This window comes from Neltuma alba, unplaced genomic scaffold (assembly GCF_004799145.2).
Source record: "Neltuma alba isolate B1F8T4 unplaced genomic scaffold, ASM479914v2 tig00012638_pilon, whole genome shotgun sequence".
NCBI classification, from domain to species: Eukaryota; Viridiplantae; Streptophyta; class Magnoliopsida; order Fabales; family Fabaceae; genus Neltuma; species Neltuma alba.
Window position 1 is genome coordinate 61,957 of NW_021637075.1, and position 23,449 is coordinate 85,405.

The 23,449-nt window shown below is 35.5% G+C and overlaps 3 protein-coding genes across 6 annotated transcripts; 2 read left to right on the top strand and 1 right to left on the bottom strand.

Moving 5' to 3' along the window:
• Positions 1–1,484: 1,484 nt before the first annotated feature.
• On the bottom strand, positions 1,485–6,852 carry LOC114729460 (ADP-ribosylation factor 2). Its single transcript, XM_028916459.1, has 7 exons — positions 6,771–6,852; positions 6,076–6,264; positions 5,761–5,831; positions 5,141–5,260; positions 4,086–4,204; positions 3,834–3,915; positions 1,485–1,974 (listed from the first exon to the last, which is right to left on the bottom strand). Exons 2-7 carry the CDS (start codon positions 6,221–6,223, stop codon positions 1,969–1,971), a joined length of 546 nt encoding a protein of 181 aa, XP_028772292.1. The 5' UTR covers positions 6,224–6,264; positions 6,771–6,852; the 3' UTR covers positions 1,485–1,968.
• A 1,489-nt stretch (positions 6,853–8,341) lies between these two features.
• Positions 8,342–14,125, top strand: LOC114729459 (shaggy-related protein kinase epsilon). The gene is made up of 13 exons (XM_028916458.1): positions 8,342–8,761; positions 9,844–10,014; positions 10,130–10,222; positions 10,674–10,733; positions 10,849–11,121; positions 11,649–11,723; positions 11,797–11,853; positions 12,745–12,885; positions 13,006–13,056; positions 13,184–13,279; positions 13,380–13,463; positions 13,644–13,746; positions 13,843–14,125. The coding sequence occupies exons 2-13, from the start codon at positions 9,922–9,924 to the stop codon at positions 13,923–13,925; spliced, it is 1,209 nt and encodes a 402-aa protein (XP_028772291.1). The 5' UTR covers positions 8,342–8,761; positions 9,844–9,921; the 3' UTR covers positions 13,926–14,125.
• A 1,309-nt stretch (positions 14,126–15,434) lies between these two features.
• LOC114729458 (DNA (cytosine-5)-methyltransferase DRM2) lies at positions 15,435–21,676 on the top strand. 4 transcript variants are annotated; one of them, XM_028916457.1, is made up of 11 exons: positions 15,435–15,616; positions 15,716–15,752; positions 17,206–17,242; positions 17,468–17,602; positions 18,082–18,236; positions 18,319–18,365; positions 19,134–19,250; positions 19,624–19,723; positions 19,895–19,986; positions 20,151–20,888; positions 21,143–21,676. In XM_028916457.1, the coding sequence occupies exons 4-11, from the start codon at positions 17,574–17,576 to the stop codon at positions 21,575–21,577; spliced, it is 1,713 nt and encodes a 570-aa protein (XP_028772290.1). In that variant the 5' UTR covers positions 15,435–15,616; positions 15,716–15,752; positions 17,206–17,242; positions 17,468–17,573; the 3' UTR covers positions 21,578–21,676. The 4 variants fall into 4 exon arrangements, with proteins under 4 accessions (XP_028772290.1, XP_028772287.1, XP_028772288.1 ...); XM_028916454.1 differs by having other exon boundaries at positions 15,436–15,616; positions 18,137–18,236; XM_028916455.1 differs by having other exon boundaries at positions 15,438–15,602; positions 18,137–18,236.
• The last annotated feature ends 1,773 nt before the right edge of the window (positions 21,677–23,449 follow it).

Sequence of the window (23,449 nt, forward strand, 5' to 3'; positions counted from 1 at the left end):
TTTGAAAGTTATTATAGAGGCTTCATGTGCTTGGCCATGAGATGTGGGAAGTGAGGAAAGTCAGAAGCAGCGATAGTTTATCCTTGAGTATCTTGTCTTTAGAGTCAGTTCCTGCTTTCAAGCGGAACCAGGCAATGCCTTGCACTTGATTAGGCCTCCGTCAGAGCTTAACGTAGTCCATCCTCTGCTCTCACGGCTTCATTAAAACTCCCGTTTTGAAGGCAACGTGCAAAAGATTTAGAGCCTGTTTGGCAAAATCCATAAAAGTGTTTTTCCGACCCAAACCATTATTTGGGCCAACAATTTGCCAAACAGCGGAGAAAATGATTAAACTATTGTTTGGGTCAAAATCAAGGTTTTGAAACCTAAATCCATGATTTCCAAAGAAGCAAAATAAATTCGCTTCTGGGCCAAAAATTGAGGACTATCGGTGATAGTTATGCTGTCAGAGAACATATATGACAAAAAACACCCCTACAATTCAATTATGCAATCCTTCTGCCTTCGGTCCTTCAGAAACAATTCGGCCTGCGCTCCTCCTGAGACACAAACGATTCGGCCTTCTATCCTTCGGAAACAATTTGGCCTTCTGCCTTAATTATTCAGCTTCTCAAAAAATATTTTTGCTCTTATATTTCATAAATATATATACACACACAGAGTAACAACTAATTAATTATATTAAAGATTAGAGATAATATGTTATTATAAAAACTAATTGTGAATAAATATTATGAGATTTCATGTTTAAAATCTTTTAAGCAAAATAATATTTTTCTGTTAGTAAAAAAAATCATTTTTCTATAAAAATATTTAATCTTATATTTAATAAATATATATACACATATTAATTATTTATTAATAACATTTTCTTATATATTATTTATTACGAAAGGCAAAAAAATATATTATTAACAAATTTATCATTTTAAATTAAAATATATTATAAAATCTATTTCTTATGTAATTATCATATTAACTTGTATCTTTTTTAGTAATTTACATATATAAAAAATATTTCTGATAACAACTATCGAAACACTCATTTTATCACAATCACTTTTTCACAAAATCTATTCTCAAAAATAACTTTTTTTCTAAAAATTATTCTCCAAATCATAGTTTAATTTTATCCAAACACTTTTTAATTAAAACCTTTTGTTCTTTTCAAGGGAGGGAAAAAGAACAACAATTCATAGACCTTCACATTTTCAGTAACAAAAATGAATGGAAAATATCCAAACACTCACATTATCACAATCACTTTTTCACAAAATCTATTCTCAAAAATAACTATTTTTCTAGAAACTATTCTCCAAACCATAGTTTAGTTTTATCCAAACATCTTTTTAATTAAAAACCTTTAGTTCTTTTCAAGGAAGGGAAAAAGAACAACAACTCATAGACCTTCACATTTTCAGTCACAAAAATGAATGGAAACTCGAATTCAAAATCCTATACAATTTTACAATCTTTGTAATGTATCCTGAAAACGAAAGTTATCCTTGCATTAGAAAGGCCAAAAAGGCAATATTGGGCTTATAAAACCCCAAGTTTTAGTCGCTAAATTACAAAGAAATGGTACTCGATTCTCTCCAAAACATGATCATATATATTTGGCTGTTAACAGAAATCAAAATTTCCACAAAGATATTCTCGAAAGTTGCAACAGAATGACTAGTAGATAGCAATACCTCAACACAGAAATATTCACTGACTGTCGAGCTGACAAAATGACCACACACAAGCCTTCTGCCACAGGAGACTGCAACAGAGTGTTCCAGTTACAGCTAAAAAGTATTAGCTAATATAAGGAATCATACACAAACCCAACTTACACAGAAGAGGAGGTAAACTCTAACAAACATCTGGCTATTACAACATTCACTAAAAAAGGGAAGCATCCTCTTCGAGAACCACCAAATTTGCATGGAATGACGAGACAACCACCAAAATTTTTTAACAGCTTCATGCCTAGAAAATGGAACAGGTAGATTAGTCATCGCATGGGATGTATCAGACATAGTACACACTCTATAGGGGGTTAAATTATTCAAAGATAGCAGGACAGATGCAATAAGCTCCACAAACATAACATTTCGCCTAAAAACTCAGTGACAAGCCTACAACGCTGTTCCAAAACCGACTTTCCTTACAGAAATTGCATTAGAAAAGCAGAAGAGAAAGCAAATACTTCTACCTCGTTCAGAGTCTAGAAGATCCCACAAAATTACCCAATTTTCTACCTCATTTTATTTATGTTGTCACATCACTTTCAAACTAAATTACGGGTCACTCCCGATTGGTTTATTCTCTTGTTCCCATTTCTTTGTCGATTTGGTTATATCTGAAGAGTCCTGCTATTTTGAAATATTTGGGGTGCTCACTCAAGAAATGACAACTCTTTCTAAATTTGAGGCATCAAATATTAAATTTTAACTTCATATCTGGATGATAGGGGGACAAAAAAGGAATTAGGTCATCTGCTTAACTCAATTCCTATTTCCGAATCCCGCCATTAGTACCCAATCATGGTGGTTCCCTTCCGATCCTATATCAGTGGCACCAATCCCCCTCCTCCAAATTTTCAAGTCATAAATCTTACTTTAGCACTAACCATGCCCAAAATCTTTCTCTAATAACAACTTCAAGGAACTTGGTTTCACTTTAAAAATTGCAGGAAAAAACCAATATTATTAATACCAACTTGGTCATTAGCTCATAAAGGCAGTAATTCAAGAACCAATGGTCCAATCATAATTGAACTAGTTATAATTAAATTAATGTCTCTACTTTTATATTGATTACTTCAGATTAAAAATAAAAGAAAATTTTAGATTAATCAGAACCAATGGAATTTTTTTAAAAAAATTCAGTACTAAGAAAATACAAGTTAAAAAAGGTTCAACCTTTTTTTTTATTTTTAAAATGACATCTGCTTGTCTCAATATTACTTGCATGAAGTTACTGATCAACAGGAGAAGAATATTTCATGATTTAATGAAAAACATTAAAATAATAAAGCTTATACAATGTCCTTTCAACAATACATGTTCCTAGAGAAAGTAAAAATCTCAGCCAACAAAATTTGGTCATAATAATAAACTTTGTAAAGAAATTTTCTTTGTCCCTTTTGCTTATTACCCACAATCTGATGTAAGGGACCTAAATCTTCAGCATTTGAAATATCCAGATCTATTTTGGAAGAACATCCATCTTCCCCTGGTGCTACTCAAAAGATCTTCTCCTACTTACTCAAATCTTCTTCCCCCACTTCCAAGTTCAAATTCCATTTTTATTTGATGTCTGTGCAAGACAGTTGAACCATCAATTTTCAACCGTTCTTAACTTTTGCTTCCTTTTTTTTTTTTCCTCCCATCATTCCTTACTGGACCGGGGACCACTTTGCTAAATTTTTTATCAAACTAGACTGTTCAATCCAGATTTCAAAACACTGTAAAAATATTGATGCACTAGAGAGAGAACGGAAAAGAGCAAATATTCCTAACTGTCTAGAAACAGCCATAAAAGCTCCCCAATTTCTGCATATACTCTTCCTCTCACGTTCCCCCTGAATATCCCAATCCAAACCAACTTGGCCCAGAAACTTGTAGCCGCACCAAATAGCCAAACACCTGTACCTAATCCCCTAGATTATTCTCCAGAAGATTTCTACTGCCCATGCTCATTCTAAATTTTCCCAAACCAAGGGACCCATTTATGCCCAGCAACTCATGTCTTCTCATGCCAAAAACCAAGATAACTACAGCTTGTCTCTAACACCATACCACAACCATGCAAAGTCTGAATTGTGCTAAAACCTTGTTACTTACCTTGTTCGCAATGTTGTTGGAAAGCCAGTCCAAACCCTCATAGAGACCCTCTCCAGAAGTTGCACAAGTACTCTGGATGTACCTGAAACAGATTAAACCAAATAACGTCATGTATCTTTCTTTGGGAAGTTCACTCTCCGTAAGTTGCACAACTAAAATACCAAAAGTAGCAAAATTATAAGAAATGCACTTGCAACCCATCCCACAGAAAGCATATTTCATAGGTTACTTCAAAAGTTAATATCATCTAACCAGTGGCGCTGGCGAAGGGAATGAAGTCCAAGCTTGTCAGTTATTTCTGCAGCATTCATTGCATTGGGGAGATCTTGTTTGTTGGCAAAAACGAGCAAAACAGCATCTCTCAGTTCATCCTGAAGTAACATTTAGATTCACACACCGATATTATATCTTTTGCATCCCACAAACCAATATTCACAGAAAATCATCTGCTAAACAATTTAAAATTTAAACACTTTAATTAAAGGCTCAGTCAGGTAGTATCCAAGTACACAGAATGAGTAAACAACAAAAGAGATAAGCACACAACCATATGATGTTATAGCCTTTCGATCATTTCCCTTCTTACCTTCTCTCGTTCCCCTGTTTTGCATTGAAGCTCATAGACAAACACGGGGAAATAACAAGTTTCCTAATTTAAAAATGCGGTCTTTGAACAAGAAAATGGCCCTCGCCCAATTTCTTGACGTACCAGCTTCTGAGGAAAACCTACCGTCACTGGACACAAGATGACAATAAACTCTAGAGATGAACACACAAGAGTTAATAATAAGAGAAATTTCACCTAACTACTCTAACCCTGTACTTAATTGAAAGGTCCCCCCCCAGATTATAAAAAATCACAACTAACCCTTCCCAACCCCCCATTTATTAGTCACAATGCCCTCATTTTCATCTCCCCCCAACATGCTCCCGTCATTTTTGCTATATCTCTGAAATTGCATAACCGTATCTAGCATACAAGTCCTTCTAAATTAAATTCAAGATTATGTCAATCCTGATCGAGACTAGGCAACACCTCACACTTTAGATCACATTTTTTTTATTTTGACTGAATAAACTTAAGCTCCAAACACTATTCAAGCTCAAAATTATAAGTCAATAATTAGCTAGAATATAGGTCTAAGCAAATGAAAGTACTGAAAATAATCCCCAAAAAACACAGGAATGCATCCAAAGATCGCCTTCCTCTGGCTTTTAAGAGTCTAGAGCCTCTCCTGCAACACTCAATTCTTGCTAAACCCTCACTCAATATATATTCAACCAATAGCATGCATTTAATTGCATACCTCATTCAACATTCGGTGTAACTCATCCCTTGCCTCAACCACTCGATCCCTGTCATTGCTATCAACCACAAAAATAAGACCCTGTGTATTCTGGAAGTAGTGCCTCCACAGAGGACGAATCTGTACATATAAAGTCACATAATTCAACATAAGTTGCAAAGTCAACATGCTTTACTTGTAATTAAAGAAAGCCACCAGTAGAAAAGACACATGTTCAACACATACAACCCAAAGCAGAGACAAAAATATTCAAAATCAGTAGATTACATAAACTGGGATCGCACTGTCTCTGTTCCCCATATGGTGAGCACACAACTATATCTTTCTTTTAAAATATTTATTCATTCCCTCAAAAACAGCAAACCACTGACCATACACACTAGAGACATCCCCAAACCTACATTCTCAAACATGGTAAGACCCAGAAATGTCATCCCTGATATGACACGAAATAAATAGATAAGCTCAGTAGGGGTCCCATAAACTTCAACAAAGTCAACACATGGAAGATAAACTTTGAGATATTAAAAAAATTGCTATGCACGACTTCTACTTGCTTTCTCAGATTGTCACTCCATAGGAACAGACAAGGAAAATGGAATGGAGAAGAGCAGATGTACCTTGTCTTGACCACCAACGTCCCATACAGTAAAGCTGATGTTCTTGTACTCCACAGTCTCAACATTAAACCCTGCAGGGAAAGAAGATGGCCCTCTTTTCAGATCAGTACAGTGAGGAGGGATCTAAATCAAGCGCAAATAGAAATATTATAATTTCCAAGTCTTTTAGAAAAACTGATCCAGACAGCAATGAACCATTACATATCAAGTTATTTTAAAAGGAGCCTACCCTTTTAATTATTCATAAGGCGCCAGCAATATTGCGTCTGACCATTCAAAAAGAAAGAAAAATAACTCATGAGAATTAAAGCTCACCAATGGTAGGGATGGTGGTGACGATCTCGCCGAGCTTGAGCTTATACAAGATTGTAGTCTTACCAGCAGCATCAAGACCCACCATCAGAATCCGCATTTCCTTCTTTGCAAAAAGCCTACTGAAGAGCTTGGTGAACGTCAAACCCATTTTGACTTCTGAAGTAGCTAGCTACCAGAGATCACTCGACGCTGATCGTACAGTGAAAAATAGAGATGAAAGATATCATCAGACCATCAAAATTTCGCTGCTCTGCCGTAATATAAATGTTGATCAGATCGCATACATCCGGGAAAAGAAAATCCAATACTCAGCCGATATTTTTTCAAGCATAACTTAGTGATACTTTATTATTCAGGATTAGTAGCAATCGGATTAACGAATGTACAAAGCGGAATACTAATAATGATAATCTTAAGAAGCAGAAAAAATAAAATCTAAGCCCACGAACAAGCAGATCGTCAATCGTAAAACAGATCGAACAACAGAAGATAAACGAAAATTATTAATATCGATTAAATTCGAGGATGTTATCAAGTTCTCAAGAAATCTTGAGTTTGATTACATTAAAATGACTCAAAAGGGTTTACCCACCGAGAACGATGCAGATCTAAGGCAGAAACGCGCAGGAAAAGTGCTCAAGGAGTAAAAAAACACGATAACATTTGAAAGATCATGAGAAAAGAAGACTGGCTACCTCACGAAGTTTACGAGCGAGGATCGGAGGAGCGTCGAGTGCGAAAGCGCAAACCGCGATTTTTGAGGGGGAAGAATCTTTACCCCCGCCCGTTATTTAATGACGCGATATTTCAATTAGAGGATGTTAGATAAGTTATTTTATAAATTTTGAAATAATAGATGTTCTAAAAAAATAATTTTAATAAAATAAGAGTGTTTAAATAGTTATAATCAGAAGTATTTATTTTTTAGTATAGATTAATAAAAAATATAAGTTAAAAAATTATGTTTAGGGGTGTTTGGATAAAACCAAATCATGGTTTGGAAAATAGATTTCGTAAAAAAGTGATTCTCATAAAATAAGAGTGTTTGGATAATTGTTATCAGAAATACTTTTTATATGTGTAAATTACTAAAAAAGCATAAGTTTATATGATAATTATATAAAAAATAGATTTTATAATATATTTTAATTTGAAAAAATAAAATTATTAATAATATTTTTTTACCAACATAATTAATAATATATAAGATAATGTGATTAATAAATAATTAATATGTGTATATATATTTATAAAATATAAAATTAAATTGTTTGTAAAAAATAATTGAGGGGTATTAAAGTTATATTATTATTCCAGAAACAGAATGGATTCACTCCTTTTGAAATTATGATTTTGAGTCCAAAACTATGATTTTGTTCCAAAATCATGGTTTGTTAATTTTTCTCCTTGTTTGGCAAATCTGGGACCTAAAATCATGGTTTCCTATGTTACCCAAACAGGCCTGAAATGTTTAGGTATTTTTTGGGTCAAACTATAGTTTGAGCCCTAAAAGTACTTTGGACAAGTTTACCAAACACTGCCTTGGTCCATTTAGAGTTTGGCTAGAACAGCTTATAAATAGCTTTTTAATTATGATTTACGGAATATAAGACAAGTATGTGAAAATAATTTTATCTCGGCTTATATAAAACGTGCTTATAAGTGACTTTCACCACTATTCTAAACAATCCTAGTTGCTCTCAGCAAAATCACCTTAATGGATTTAAAGAATCCCACAAACGTGTCAGCTAACATGAAAAGAGCAATTCATATTAGATTTCATTTTTATAAAGAAATATATATTCTTACTAAATAAAGAAATATATTTAATTTGGAAATTAGAATTATGTGAATAATTATATTGTTTGAGATTTTGAGTTTCACATAGAATTTGAAAAAAAGAACAATATTACAAATTAAAATAGTGTGCATTTTAGGGAAAAACAATGCTAATATTATAGCTTATTATAAATTTTTCGATCAAGATAGATTTGTTACAAGCATTTCGACATTGATTGATTGATGATTGATGGATTTTTTTGGTAGAAGATAGTTAGTGGATATGTATAGAATCTGGTGGGTCATTTTACATTAGAGGCCCACAGAGGGCCCAACCCATTCAATCCGGAAAAGAGAACACAGCCGAACAACGGACGCAAAGAGCGGTCCGGGGGAGGGGCTGTACAGTTGTACTCAATGCTAGAAATTAATATGGCGTCTAGTTAGTGTTAATGTTTTGGAAGCACAAAACACAGAAGAGTTTGTACGAGGCAACTGTGAAGGCAGAGAGGGGGGGGGTGTCAGACTCGAAAGGAAATAAAGAAAGAGAGAAACAACCCCATCCTCAATTCCAACACCTCACTCCCATGTGTCCAACAGTGCGGACGTCGAAACTCCTACTTAACTCCTTTCAATAAAACTTGTTTGGTTCCGCTCTCTGTTCTCTCCATTCTCAGCGGCACCATCTCTCTCACCAGAAAGAAAGGCCTGTCTCGGTCAAATCCCCAATCAGAAGTCTCTGAAACTCCCTTCCGCACACACTCCCACACTCTTTTTTTTTTTTTTTTTCTGGGTTCACCCTTCTAAAAGAGGACAGCATTTATTTTAATCTCAGAAGAAAAGTTCATCATCCCTTTAGCTGGATGGGAAAGTGTTTTCAGGTCGCGAGGGATCCACAGCTTCTCTGGTACGTTTGCTTGAATAACTCATTTAGTTCAAATGTCGAGCTGATTTATAACAATGGCCCTGTTTCCTTGCACTTTCTCACTAGTCAAACACAGCTCTGTGGTGCCCTGTTAAGTCTTCTTCTTCTCTCTCTCTTTTTCCTGGTTTTCTGAGATAACAAAACAACCCCCTTCGAAAGTCTCAAGTAATGCAATGGAGCTGAATGTCGTTATTTGCTTTTGTTGCAGTTAGTTATTTTGCATATGAGAGGTCTTCTCTGAGGCTGTAGTTTTTGCTACTCGTACATTCTGCTGCTGCCCCCCCCCCTTTGAATATTTGAATTTCGTTGAGGTTGTTACTTATTATATTTCGCTCGCTATAGTCCTTGCGAGGAAAGTTCCCATTAGGTTGTCGGGTGTTAAGTTCATCACTTCACTGAGAAGTCTGTTGCACTTTTGCTGTCTGCATCTGAAAAAAAAAGAAAAAGAAAAAGAAATTAAGTATTCTATGAAGGTTTGTACGTGAAGCTTATTGTCTTACATCCTAACAACCATGATGCAGTGAGGGTGGTGGCCTGGGAATATTTCAAACGATCAAACTTAGCTGAATGTGGACCTGGGTATGTTTGGATGGGGGACAATGGGGGGAAGAGAATGGAAGTGAGGTTTGAGTGAAACCTTGCCCTTCTTTGGCAGCAATGAAAGAAGTAGAACCAGCCTTCCAAAATCCTCCAAACTTGTTCTTTCCTTATAGTTTTGGGTTCCCTCTAATTTGGGGATTTTGGATGAGACATTTTTCTGTAACAAGGGGAAAAGAAGTGACCATATAACCCTCACTTTTTATTTGGGCTTAATTCCCGGACATATGCTTACTCTAATGTTGAATGAAATTACTACTGATGCATTGCCAGTTGCGACATGAATTATTTGCATTCCAATTTGTTTTGCAAGTTTAAATTTCACTTGCAGCTTAGTTGGAGTTCTTCATGTCTTTGTTGTGCTGGGTGATGATTCTTATAAAAAGCTAAATTATATCATCTGCTATATTTGGTAATTATTATAGTTTTACAGGGTCTGATTGAATGCTTTCTCTCCCATTCTGCAGGTTATGTTGCTGATATACACTGCCAATATAAAGGTTTTCATACACTGAAAGGTCTGATTCTAGGATAGTTGAGCTTGTATGGCTTCAGCTGTTGGAATGGCTGGTGGTGACTCCATGATTGTTGATAAACTCCCTGAGGAGATCAATGAAATGAAGATCAAGGATGAAAAGGTATTGGAGGCCCTGCTTTCTAAATAACTCCTATTTGTTATTTCTTGTATTTTACATTAGTTTTTTCTTTTCTGCAAACGTGAATTTACCCTGTCTGATAACTCCTTCGTGATAGGAAATGGAGACAGCAATGGTAGATGGAAATGGAACTGAAACTGGCCACATCATTGTGACTACTATTGGCGGACGAAATGGTCAGCCCAAACAGGTATATTTCCGTCAGGATGCAATTATAATTAGATTGGTTCTCAAGTTAAGTAACTGAACTTCATTTTTTTACTCAGATCTATTTATAAAGCTCTCTTGAAGCTAAAGTAGAAGGCAGGGAGAAAAACTCATTTAACAGAAGACTGAAATATTTTCTTTATTTCTTGAAATTTGACTTGTTCTCTTGTTAATGAGCAAAAGGTAAAAATTAATGTTAAAAACCAAAGTATTATAACATGAGGCTTATTGTGTGTTATTATGCAAGTGTCTTCTCTCACAGATCTGGAGAATGATGCTTGCTGCTTGAAATGTTAGAAAAACATGATTCACATTATGGGTCATGATATGATATGCATTTTAATTCTTGCAAACAAATTATTTAAATTTTAATTTTGTGAAATTCATCTTTTATCCCATCCTTCTCACTGTAACATTGGTGCTTTGATCTGCAGACCATAAGTTACATGGCTGAGCGTGTTGTTGGACAAGGCTCATTTGGTATTGTGTTTCAGGTGGAATTTTTCCAATAATTTGTAATTTAGGTTAAATTTAGGTTAATTGCTACGGGACATCCATATTTAGGGAGTATAAAACTCATTTCGGAGTTTTTTTTAATTTTTTTTACAGGCGAAGTGTCTTGAAACTGGAGAAACAGTGGCAATCAAGAAGGTCTTGCAGGATAAAAGATACAAAAACCGTGAATTGCAGACAATGCGCCTTCTTGATCACCCTAATGTCGTGTCACTCAAACATTGCTTCTTTTCCACCACAGATAAGGATGAACTCTATCTCAATTTGGTACTTGAGTATGTACCTGAGACTGTATATCGTGTGGTGAAGCACTATAGCAAGGCAAACCAGCGGATGCCCTTGATATATGTTAAACTCTACACATATCAGGTTACCATCGTTTTTTTTTGTTTTTTTTGTTTTGGGCGGTAGTCTGTGAATAGTAGTCAGGATGTTAATGTAAAAAATTTCTGGTAGCTTGTTTGTGTCTCATCTCAAGAACTTTATGCATCATGTTTGATTAGTAGTAAACAGGATCCCTTGACCATATGCCACTCCCACCATGGTGAGAAATTACAGAAGAGTGTTCATCAGTTTTTATGCACTATAGTCTTTGGAAATTCACAATTCCACCACTAACTAAAACATTAAAATGCTTTGATCTTTAAAGGCTTTTACTTTCATGTTGCTTGCTGTCTTTGTCACAATCACTTGGGTAAAGTGTCTTTATTTAGCTTTGTTTGATGTACTTAAATGATGGCAAGATCACAGGAACCTCCCTTTCCCCTGGCTGAAAATTTTCTAAGCTTTTTATCAATGAAGAAACTTCTTACTACAGATTATGAGATGGCTGTCACTCTCAAGGTTATCATTATGCATGACCATTGTTATGATGCATCTCCTATGTACTATGACAGATTTGCAGAGCTTTGGCATATATTCATGGATGTGTTGGAGTTTGCCACAGGGATATCAAACCTCAGAACTTACTGGTTTGTATCAATGCCATGGGTTCTTTAGCTTTCTGGTTAGGTAATCAGGAACCAATTTAGTCTCTTTTTGCAGGTTAATCCTCACACTCATCAGGTCAAGCTTTGTGATTTTGGAAGTGCAAAAGTTCTGGTAATGTCTCACTTTTTCCTGGATATTCTAATTTCAAGCTGAATGTAGGTCATTGGCAGCTATTAAGGATACTGAATCTATTAGTTCCTGATGGCTGCTTTTGCATACGTGAGATCTGTTAAGTGGCTGAAAACCTTTGATATTTTATTACTGGGTATGCATATCTCAAGCAAGTTCATTAGCTTACAATTGACGTGTCTGGGTCACTGATAGATATATTATAGGCATTGTAGCGTTGCCACTTGAGTTGCCAGAAATGGTGTCACCTAAACTTTGTGGGAATTTCGCTACTTATATACCTTTTTTGACAATATCAGAGCATTTATGTCTTTATTTGTCCATGGTTCCGTGCACACAAATTAAATCATGATTTCCTCGAGAGAAGTTATCTTCACAATCCAATTATTAGTTTGGCTGTATTTACTTAATGTATCAACTTCTGGCTCTTGGTATCATTTGTCTGCATCTCTGCTGCATTTAAAAAAGAAGTTGGGATGCGGGAGATTAACCTTAAAAAAAAAAAAGATATACTCCTTCGGTCCTTAATATAGAACCTAATTATTGAGTTGGTTTTGGTCCTAAATATAAGACCCATTTCTCATATTTATCAATTTTCTCTAAATTATCCCTATAGATATTCCCTCAACCATGATCAAATAGAAGAGGAAAGGGGGTATTAAGAAAGATAATTATGGTATTTTAGGAAAAATGTGTCACTTTTCTTATAACTAACTTATCTAACTTCCTTAATCTAATTAAATTAGTTAAATGGGTTTTATATTAAGGACTGGAGGAGTATAACCTTTCTTTTCACCCTGCACCTCATGGCTCTGCCTTCTTGTTAATTGTTAACATATATAGTCGCCTCCTGATATGATAATTTTGGAGCAGGTCAAAGGCGAACCCAATATATCATATATTTGCTCTCGTTACTACCGAGCACCTGAACTCATTTTTGGGGCAACTGAATATACAACTGCAATTGATATGTGGTCTGTGGGTTGCGTCCTGGCTGAGCTGCTCCTAGGACAGGTTTGGCACACAACAAACGAACTTCATCCATAGTCTTAATAGTTCTTTTTGCATTTTTAAGTAATTGGCGTCAGGTTGCTTACAAGTTGTTGGTCACCATTGGCCATCTGGAATTTGTAGCCTCTATTCCTCGGGGAAAGTGGTGTTGATCAGCTTGTTGAGATTATCAAGGTAAGTTCATCTTTGGCCTTATTTGTGAACTGACCTAGAGTATCTAGGACCACAGCACTATCAAAGAAATTTTATTTGCTCGCTTCTCTAAAGAGTGATGACTGACTTAATATTTCTATGTTTTAAGGTGCTTGGGACGCCAACTCGTGAGGAGATAAAATGCATGAATCCAAACTATACAGAGTTTAAGTTTCCTCAGATCAAGGCTCATCCCTGGCATAAGGTGACTTACTTGGTTTGCATGCTTAGCTTTGTTTTGCAGCAACAACAACAATGCTTTTATTATTGTCTGCATTTTTCTGACCATGTGCTTTTTGAAATAGATATTTCACAAGCGTATGCCCCCGGAAGCTGTAGATCTTGTTTCTAGACTACTCCAGTACTCACCAAATTTACGGTGCACTGCTGTATGTAATTTTATTCATTCATCCAGAAAGTCTGAATCTAACTTCCTTCTCATTTCTGAGGAAAAAAACAACCTAAATGTAGCTCTCTTCTACTCACCTGCAGTGCTTGAATCATTGAATTCTTCTATAATTTATCTTTGCAAAATAACCAAGTCATCACTATGATTTTGTTCTTGACAGTTGGAGGCCTGCGTCCACCCATTTTTTGATGAACTTCGCGATCCTAATACTCGTCTCCCCCACGGGCGTCCTTTGCCGCCTCTCTTCAACTTTAAACCTCATGGTAGTTGTCTGCTCTTACCTCACTCCTCTTTCTTCCGGTTTAACCATTGAGAATACATCTTAACGCCATGCCTTTTGGATGAAATCACATTTGCAGAGCTAAAAGGAGCAACCTTGGAGCTTATATGCAAACTTGTTCCGGAACATGCTAGGAAGCAGTGTCCATCGCTTAACTTCTAAGTCTGTAATAACTGTGCTGACTGATCTGGAGCAACTATGTTGTATCATGTTTGTCCCGCACGTCTTATGATGTAAACAAAGACTACTGCTGCATTATGATCTCCACGTTATCATCAGATACATGTCTCTTGCTTCTGGTTTTCATAATTAGACACTTTATCGTAAATCTGAGAGATCATGTAGGAATCTTTTCTTTCCAATATCTGTCTCTCTCTCTCTGTGTGTGAGCACGCGCCCGCCCGCCCACGCTTTTGATGAGGCAGGACAGATTAATATCTCAAAAGATTAATTAATAGAAATTAAGAGATCCAGCATTATTGGATTTCCTTTTTCCGTCACAACTCTGTCTAGAACTATCTTTTCTGAGCGAAATCTCTATTTGTAAGCTGAAATGTGATTCTTGATTTTGCTTTCTACCTTAGGGGTGTGGTCTCGCTTTTAATTGCCTTCATATATGGCTTTCTATATAAAAATAATTGGATTAAATCAAAACAACTTTATTTCCCGTTCCTTCCTTTGATTGTTATGGTAATTTTCTTATTGTCACTAACAGCTCAAGTGTTAGGCATTGCATTTGTTTTGTGTGGATGACATTAGGCATTGCATTAATATAAGGCTTTTGGTGTGCTGTTAGATATAATGTTTAATACTTTTTAATTGGGAAAAGTTATTGTATTGAAAAGAATATGATAAATTTCCATACATAGAAAAATATTGGTCACTTGAAAATTTTGCACGCAGGGACTAAAGCCAGCACTTTAATTTAGGTTATTTTTACCAATAAAAATTTTAATTTATAATAATAGGCTTTTTCAATTTTTTTTCTCTGATTTTCTATAACCCATCATTGTTATTTAAAAAAATAAATTTAATAAAAATATTTGTTAATATTTGAAAATCCATATTAACATTTTTTGTTGATCGCATTTGGATTAAAAAAATCAAAAGTATATTTATAAAAGAACAATATTTTATATTAAATTTTTTATATCTAATTACATATGATCATATTAGTTTATAAATAAATTATAATATTTAAAAAATATGATGCATGACCATGTGTGATTAAATTTTGTATAAAAAATATAAAAACTTGATTTAAATATTTTTTTATAAAATTTTGTATAAAATTAAAAAGTTATACTTTTGCCAAGTATAAAATATCTTAAAGAATGTTTCTCTCTCCTCACGTGAGTACTTGTGTGAGAATTAAGTAAATAAATTTTTATTTTTATCCACCCAATCGCTACAAATATAAAGTGAAGTACACGCGCATCTTTACCCGTTCGTTTTCTAGACTTTCTTATGCTGAATAATAAGAAAATATTGCTTCAGAAAGGCCTCCAACATTTTTGCGCTAATCCTAGGGCTCTGATCAAGTTTCGGAAACCGTAGAAATTCCGATATCTTTGACCCGTATCTGATCACAATATCTTAACCGTTGCAATTTTCTTCCCCCGGGTGAATGGGGCCCTGGTTCAAAACGGGACGGCGGGGTTTAGAATCAACGCGCCAAGAGGAAACGCCCCGACTGTGAAAATGCGGGATTCCGATTCCGGAGCATAAACAGTTTCCAGTCTGGCTTTTTGGGGTTGAACAGCCCTCGTCCCTCTCCACGCACCAGAATCCGATGATGCATTCACTTCTTACTCTTTGTTCGGGTTGAATTTCCTCAACGTGCGTGCTCTTAGGTTAGATTTATTTGGTTTTATTTTGCTCGTGAAGCTTATTGATTGAATTTTGACCTGAGAAGACCTCTTTTTTTCATGTTCTGTTCTCGATTGGAGCAGAAGTGAACCTGCATTACCGGAGGGAGATCTCGCATCGGTGGGTTGTCGTATTTTTGTAATTGAAGGGGCGGAGTTTTCTCTGGTGCCGTTTTTCGGATTGCATGATGTCTCTAGTATTGGTCACCCCGATATTGTTATGCGCTCTGATTGTACATTTTCACTAGTTTGCTTGAAACGAAGGATTCATATGTTTATTTTTCTTATAAGTCTTTAGATGCATGTCAGCATGCTTTGTATGATTCAAAGCTTTTTTTGCGAAGTACATATTCCTAGGGCTTGTTTATCCCGATGGAGTTGTTTGTAAAAATAACCAAAACAATTTATATGCTTTTAATTGAGTTGTGTGGATGCAAAACAAATTTGGAGTCTCCACTATCTCTACTAACCCCTCTCCTCAAGCTCATCCGACGGTTCAAATTTTCTTGTAAGTTTTGACAGCTCCGTTACTATTTTTTTTTGAAATATTAAGTTTTTATTGTTCCAATATATTTTGATGGCCTTCAAGACCGAGGAGTGTAGAGGACTAGAGAGACAATGCCTGGGGAAATAGCATTGGTGCAAAGTTGAAGTCGTCTCTCGAGCTTGGTCAATGAATCTGTTCTGATTTCTAATCTACTCCTTCCCGAACCCTGCTGGTTTTGATTCCCGTTAATGTACCTCAAACTCATGCTATTATGGATAGTATGTACTGACAGATCTTCCAAAACCCGCAAGCCATTCTCCTTTATTATTGTGAATTATCCCCAACATTAAGCTTCCTCGTGCCCCATCCCCATCTAGCCGAACAGTCCCTTCCCAGTCGGTTAAAATTTGCGTTCATGCATCTCTTGCTCCAGCCTCTCCTTCTCATTTTCATTTCTCTTCTCCTTGAAATCGTTGTCATTAGCGCTGAGGCATATGAATATGCTATTTGCTGTCTGTTATTGTGAAGCAAGACTTTGTCACGAGTGCAACACTTCCCAAGGCAGACAGCAATGAACTGGGTCTTAATGGAGGAGACATGACTGGGAGTTTTGTATTGTGGAAGGGTCTCAATCCGATTAGTTCCCCCCCCCCCTCCGGTGTTATGCATTTGTTCTGACACAAACGTGGTTTTGTTCTTGTTACCAAAACAAAACAAAAAAAATGGTTTTCTTCTTTGTGCACTGTGCATCCGTCCCAGGTTTGAATGATGTATTTGTTGAATCTGAGTTTGGTTTGATTTACTGGTTGAATTTGATTTTGGTTGAGGGACGTTTGGGACTTTTCACTTTTATATCTATTTAATTAAATATAAAAATTCTTTTACCTTTTGTTCATAGCATACCAAACGAATTCACAGTGATCAACATTCCAGTCTGCTACTTTCCAATTCATTCCTTTCCTTTTTATGTTAAATGCAAGAACTTTGGAATTTCTTTTCTTTCTTTCAATCTTACTGCAACCAATTTATATACCATAATGGATTGCTTTATCTGGCTCTCTAATCTTCTTTTACTATTATTTGGCAGATTGAGGACTTTAACTGGTGTTGAGAGGTTGAAGATGGTATGTTCTACTTGCTGACTTCGAAATATATCCATATATAAGTCCTTTTTGTTGCATTTTTAAGTCTTAATTACCGAATCCATCTGTAGTGCGCTTTCAGAGGCTGACCAAGTGGATTCATTTCAAATCCACTCTGTCTTGTACTTTCTGTTTTCCCCTCAATTATTGCATGTAGTTTTGCAACTTTGGTATGGCCTTTCCTTTTAATGTATCCTGATTTGGCAGGATGGAGATAATTCTGGTTCGGAGAGTGACAACTGTGATTGGAATACTGAAGATGAGTTAGAAATTGAAAATTTCCAATCTTCATCTTCAAATTTAACTGTTCCCAATGGAGAGGCTATTTCTGGGTCTGGGGAAGTAAGTTTTTTTTTTTTTTTTTGGCACTTATCTTTCTAGCATTCTAGCATTCTTTATAAGAAGTTGAATATCTGAAAATCTAATTAGAGGACCAACTATTATTTTCTCTTTTTCTTTCCTCTCTTTTTTTCCTTTTTGGTTTTTGTGGGAGCTTTTATTGGCATGAACAACAAAGACTTTGCGTCTTGCTCCCTCCCTTTATGCTTGGGTGACCTCAATATATCGGGTTACACTATTCATAGGGTAAAGTAGGATGCTGCAGGGTGCTTCAGCCTAGTTTTTGTGCCAGTATCTTTATTTTGCTACTGTGTTATATTAATGAATGATCTATAACTTGATTGCACAAGCGGAGTATTAAATTTTTTTTAAAAAAAAATATGTCTTTTGTACAGGACCTTTCTTTACGCTGTTGATGCAAAATTTTGTGTTTGTGATGTTTATTTGATGCCTGATTTCTTGACTTTCTTGCTACTCACAAGAGCCTATGAACTTGATGCACGTACCCACCTCATTCCCTTTTCATTACCCTTGAAGGCAAGCTCATCTCCAGGTTCATCGAATTCCAAGATGTTTGATCACTTTGTTGGAATGGGATTTTCTGAAAAGTTGGTTTCAAAAGCAATTCAGGAAAATGGTAAAAGCACTATTTTAGTCAAGCATGGGTTTTAGGTGTATCATTGAGATTGACAATCTGTTTCTCGTGAACATCTATCCAGGGGAAGAAAATGCAGATTTACTTCTTGAAACACTTCTCACATTGTCGGTGAGTTGATATTTTCCTCTATTGATTGATACAATTCCTAGCGTGTTTGTTCTTTGTGCCAATTTTTATCAAGTCATACCCTGCTGTTTTCATCCTCTCTTTATATATCTCATTTCCTCCCTCCTAAATTTAAGAAACTGTTCAATGCTGTATTTGTGCATATTTTATACAAAATCTGATTGCTTATTTATATTTGTGAATACTCAAATATTATACAATATATTTAGATTAATGGAGGATAGTTAAGTTTAAAGATTGCACTAAAATGTATATTTTGAAAATAGAGGGTAAATCTGTATAATTAACTAACTAGTTTTTTTTTTTTTTTGGTTGACTCGTTTCTTCAAAATAAGATGATAGCTTCTTCATCTATTCAATCTTTTCCATATTTTCCTTTCATTCTATTATTTTATTAATGACTAGCTTAAATCCGAGCTCCTGCTTACTAGGGTTACTATACTAAAATATAACGATGTGCTTGGTACATTTCCGTTTTCATTCAGGCTTAAAATATCAGTAGAATACTGTCTTCTTAAGAAGGCTTAAACAAATAAGTTAGCCATAGTTCACATTAATTTGAGCTGTGTATTTCCTCTCAACTGAATGGCTTAATTGTCCATTACTGTCACCTCCCTTTTCCCCCTCTTCCCCTTCTTTTCGGTACTCTTTTTATCACTGATATTTTAAAAATATGATCTGTTTATTTCACACGTTTCACTGGTGCATGTAAACATGTTTTACTTAGCATTTATTTTTACTAATTTGCAGGCTCTGGATAGTTCTCCTCAAAATGACAAGGAAATTGAATCAGACTTTTGCTCTTCAGATGTTGAAGGGAGCTCCCTTGATGATTGCTCAGATATGGATAGTTTCTCTGATGATACGGTGGTTTTGCTTCTCTCAGCTTTTTGTAGTCAAACTACTTGCTAGTTCATTGATCTTCGTTAGCATACTTTGTGACACTTCAAGTTTGTATAGCTAGATGGGTTCTGTTATCTTTTAAAAGATAGTGGCATATACTTTTTAAGCATTAGTCAAATTAAGTTTTATATTAACATCTTGGTAGCTTGTAAGATATCTTTTTCCCCTAGTTCACTGCAGGGAGAAAGAGCAAAATAGTTCTTGTTTTGCATAGTTTCACTTATTCATACTACGTGCATCTTTTGGACATCTGATATTTGGCATTGTATTGGAGCAATCTTCAGCTGCAAATCTTATATTTAAAATTATGCCTTGCCAACTGCTGCTTATCTTTCAGGAAATTACAAAACCTGTATCTCAGAACAATGGTACATTGAAGACCTTAGTGAAGATGGGCTACAATGTTCAGGAGGCTTCAGTTGCCATGGAAAGATGTGGTGTGTATTAGGTTTCAATCTTGATTTGTTATTGGTCTTCGCTAGTTATTTAGTCCGGATCAACGCATGTTTGACTGCATAAATTAGGTTTAAAAGATTCAAATATTTGGTAAACTCTTAATTTACTGTTTTCTTGGCCCTTTTTTTTTTTTTCCGGTTGAAATGCTGCAGGTGTGGGTGCGCCACTTGCGGAACTGACGGATTTTATATGCGCTGCTCAAATGGCTAAGACTGCAGATGCCCTTATGGCTCCTGAAGAGAAGGTAGTATATTGGCATCTTCAGAATTGACAGGATCAAAATAAATTTCAAGCACACCACTTTCTCTAATTTGTTTCCTTATTTGTTATGATGACGCACCATCTATCATGTTTTGTTTTGTCTCATATGTCAGGATTGATAATTGGTAGTTTTAAATATTTTCACAGCCACGATGCGGTGACCATACTAATAAAAAGAAGCGTAGTTATTATGAATGTGAGGTTCTGGGAAGAAAAAAGCCAAGGGATATTGAAAAGAAAACTTCTAATGAAGATGATGAGATGTTGCATCTTCCAAACCCAATGGTAGGTTTTGGAGTTCCTACGGACGAGTCATTCTTTATAACACACAGAACACTTCCTGAGGCTGCCATTGGGCCTCCTTACTTTTACTATGAGAATGTTGCACTTGCACCTAAAGGTGTTTGGCAAACAATATCTAGATTCTTGTACGACATTGAACCTGAGTTTGTGGATTCAAAGTATTTCTGTGCAGCTGCCAGGAAAAGGGGCTATGTTCACAATCTCCCCATCCAAAACAGATTTCCTCTTCTTCCCCTTCCAGCACGCACAATTCATGAGGCATTCCCCCTAACAAAGAAATGGTGGCCCTCTTGGGACCACAGAACCAAACTTAATTGTTTGCAGACAGCTATTGGCAGCGCGAAACTAACAGAGAGGATTAGGAAAGCTCTAGAGAGCTATGAAGGGGATCCACCCCTGCATGTCCAAAAGTATGTTCTTGATGAATGTCGGAAATGGAATCTAGTTTGGGTGGGAAGGAACAAGGTCGCCCCACTGGAGCCTGATGAGGTTGAAATGTTGTTGGGTTTCCCTAGGAATCACACTAGAGGAGGCGGAAGTAGTAGAACTGAGAGGTATAAATCACTCGGCAATTCATTCCAGGTGCGCAAATTTTATTTTTTATGCTAACTCTGGATCCATTAATATCCCTCAATTCATATCCTGACCGATCATGGAGAAAAGAGTTGTTTTAAGTTAGAACCATGTTCAATTTTCTCCTGTAGTTTTGCTTAAGTTGTGAGACTTGTAGAAGTTATATGCACATTTAGAATTTATTTCTACTCTCTATAACCTTGAAAGGAGTCTTTCTGGTTCTTGCAGTGATTTAGGGTGACGTGTTCTGATGTTGTTTTCAGGTTGACACTGTGGCGTACCACCTGTCAGTTCTTAAGGACATGTACCCTAATGGCATCAATCTTCTCTCTCTGTTTTCTGGAATTGGTGGCGCAGAAGTAGCTCTTTATCGGCTTGGCATTCCTCTCAAGAATGTTGTTTCAGTTGAGAAATCAGAGGTAAATAGGAACATAGTCAGAAGCTGGTGGGATCAAACCAACCAGAAAGGAAATTTATATGACTTGGACGATGTACAGCTGCTAGATGGTGCTCGGTTAGAGTACTATATGGAACTTTTTGGGGGTTTTGATCTTATTGTTGGTGGCAGTCCGTGTAATAATTTAGCTGGTAGCAATAGGGTTAGCCGAGATGGTCTTGAGGGCAAAGAATCATCTCTCTTCTTTGATTACTGTCGTATCCTAGACTTGGTCAAAAATTTAATGGCGAAAGGTCGATGACTTTTTGTCAAAAGATCGCCTCTGTTTCTCTATGCATGTAATTGGACTAATTTGGATCGTCCTATTTAAACTGGAAACTTCTGCCTGATGCATCTTCTCTCACCTACCCCAGCCTCCCTCTATTTAATTTTTCCGTTTTGCAAGAGGACTGAAGGAATTTCAAAGAAATTATTTACCTTCATAGTTCTCAGCCTCCTACTTCGTTACACTCCTTAGGTCTTGGAGTCAACAACATTCCGGATCAAACTTCATTTTATTCGCCGGCGGCAACTAAATTGGCCCTTTGTGCATGGTCTTTGATACTCCTCCGGTCCTAATTATAAGACCCAATTGACTTATTTGAGGAGATTAATGAAGTAAGTTAAGTCGGTTATTTATAATAAATAAGTGTTGTTATTTCTAAAATATCTTTGCTAATTAAGTATATTGGCTAAAACTATCATTATTAGAAGGATTATCTTGGAAAAAAATGCATAAATATAAGAGAGAAAATGGATTGGGTCTTATAATTAGGACCAAATAAAAAGTCAAATTGGGTCTTATAATAAGGACCAGAGGAGTACATTTTCTTTGTTTAGGGAGGTGCTACCTCCTGTTTTAATTATAAGATTTTTTGCAGCAGATTCTTCACTGGTATTTTGTATCAGATTCTATTCGTTCCTACGTATTGATGTTTTCATTTGGCATACTCAGACAAGCAGGAAAAAGACGAATGTAAAATTGACAGCATGAAAATTTTCCCGTTATGTGGGGTAATCCAGGCATTATATCATTCTATTATCGCTCACCGATGTCAAGACAGAATCATCAGTGTATTAAAAAAAAACAGAGAGAGAGAATCATCATCATCAATCAGATTTAAAATCTAGACATAGTAGGCCACGTAGGATGACAAAGGCAAGGGTATCTATCATAACTTTTCAACGAGTATACAAGGGTGCAAACAAGTAAATACATATATATTGAATTAATACTTTTATGCTTCCTTTTAATATAATAAATACAACACAACATCATTTTCAAGCCGTGTGCGGAAGAAATTTCTTTTTTTTTTTTTTAACCAGCGGAAGAAGTCTCTATTGAAAGCCTAACGCAGACTTTTCTATATATATAGAACAAAATTTAAGTGAAGTTATAAAATTTCATAAAAGTGAGTCGAGTAGTATTTTAATTTCTAAAAGTCAAAAAACAACCTGCTAGTAAAATTCTTACATCATTGAACTTGAATTCTCACCTCCAAGGTTATAGGGATTTAAATAATTTTTACCTCACTAGTAATACTTGTGGGAGGGGGGGAGCCAAATGATTTCAAAAAAATTTATTAAATTTCATATTCTCTAAGGGTGTGTTTGGTTGGAGGGGAGGGGAGGGGAGGGGAAATGAGCCCCTCCCCTCATTTGGTTAAAAATTTTGGAGGGGAGGGGAGCTAAAATGTCCCCTCCCCTCCCCTCCCTCCCCCCATTTTGGCTCCTCTCCAAATTGGGGGTTTTTGGAGGGGAGCCAAAATTTTGGACCATTATGCCCTTATGATTTTTTTAATATTCCACTTCTACCCATAAAATATATTATTATAATATTTATTTCAAATAAAAAATATATTATCCTAAGTAAAAAAAATAAAAAAATATACATTATTATAATTAAAAATATTATAAAAATTATTTAAAAATAAAATTATTTAAATAAAAAATTCTAATATTATAAAATTAATTGTTTTTTATAAATATATTATTTATTAAATATATTTTAAAGCTGGAAAAAAAGATAGCCTAAAGAAAATAAAATTTCATTTTTCTTAGAGCATATAAAATTTGTTAATTTGATTATTTTAAATATATTATTATATTAATTAGAATGAAAAATTACTATACC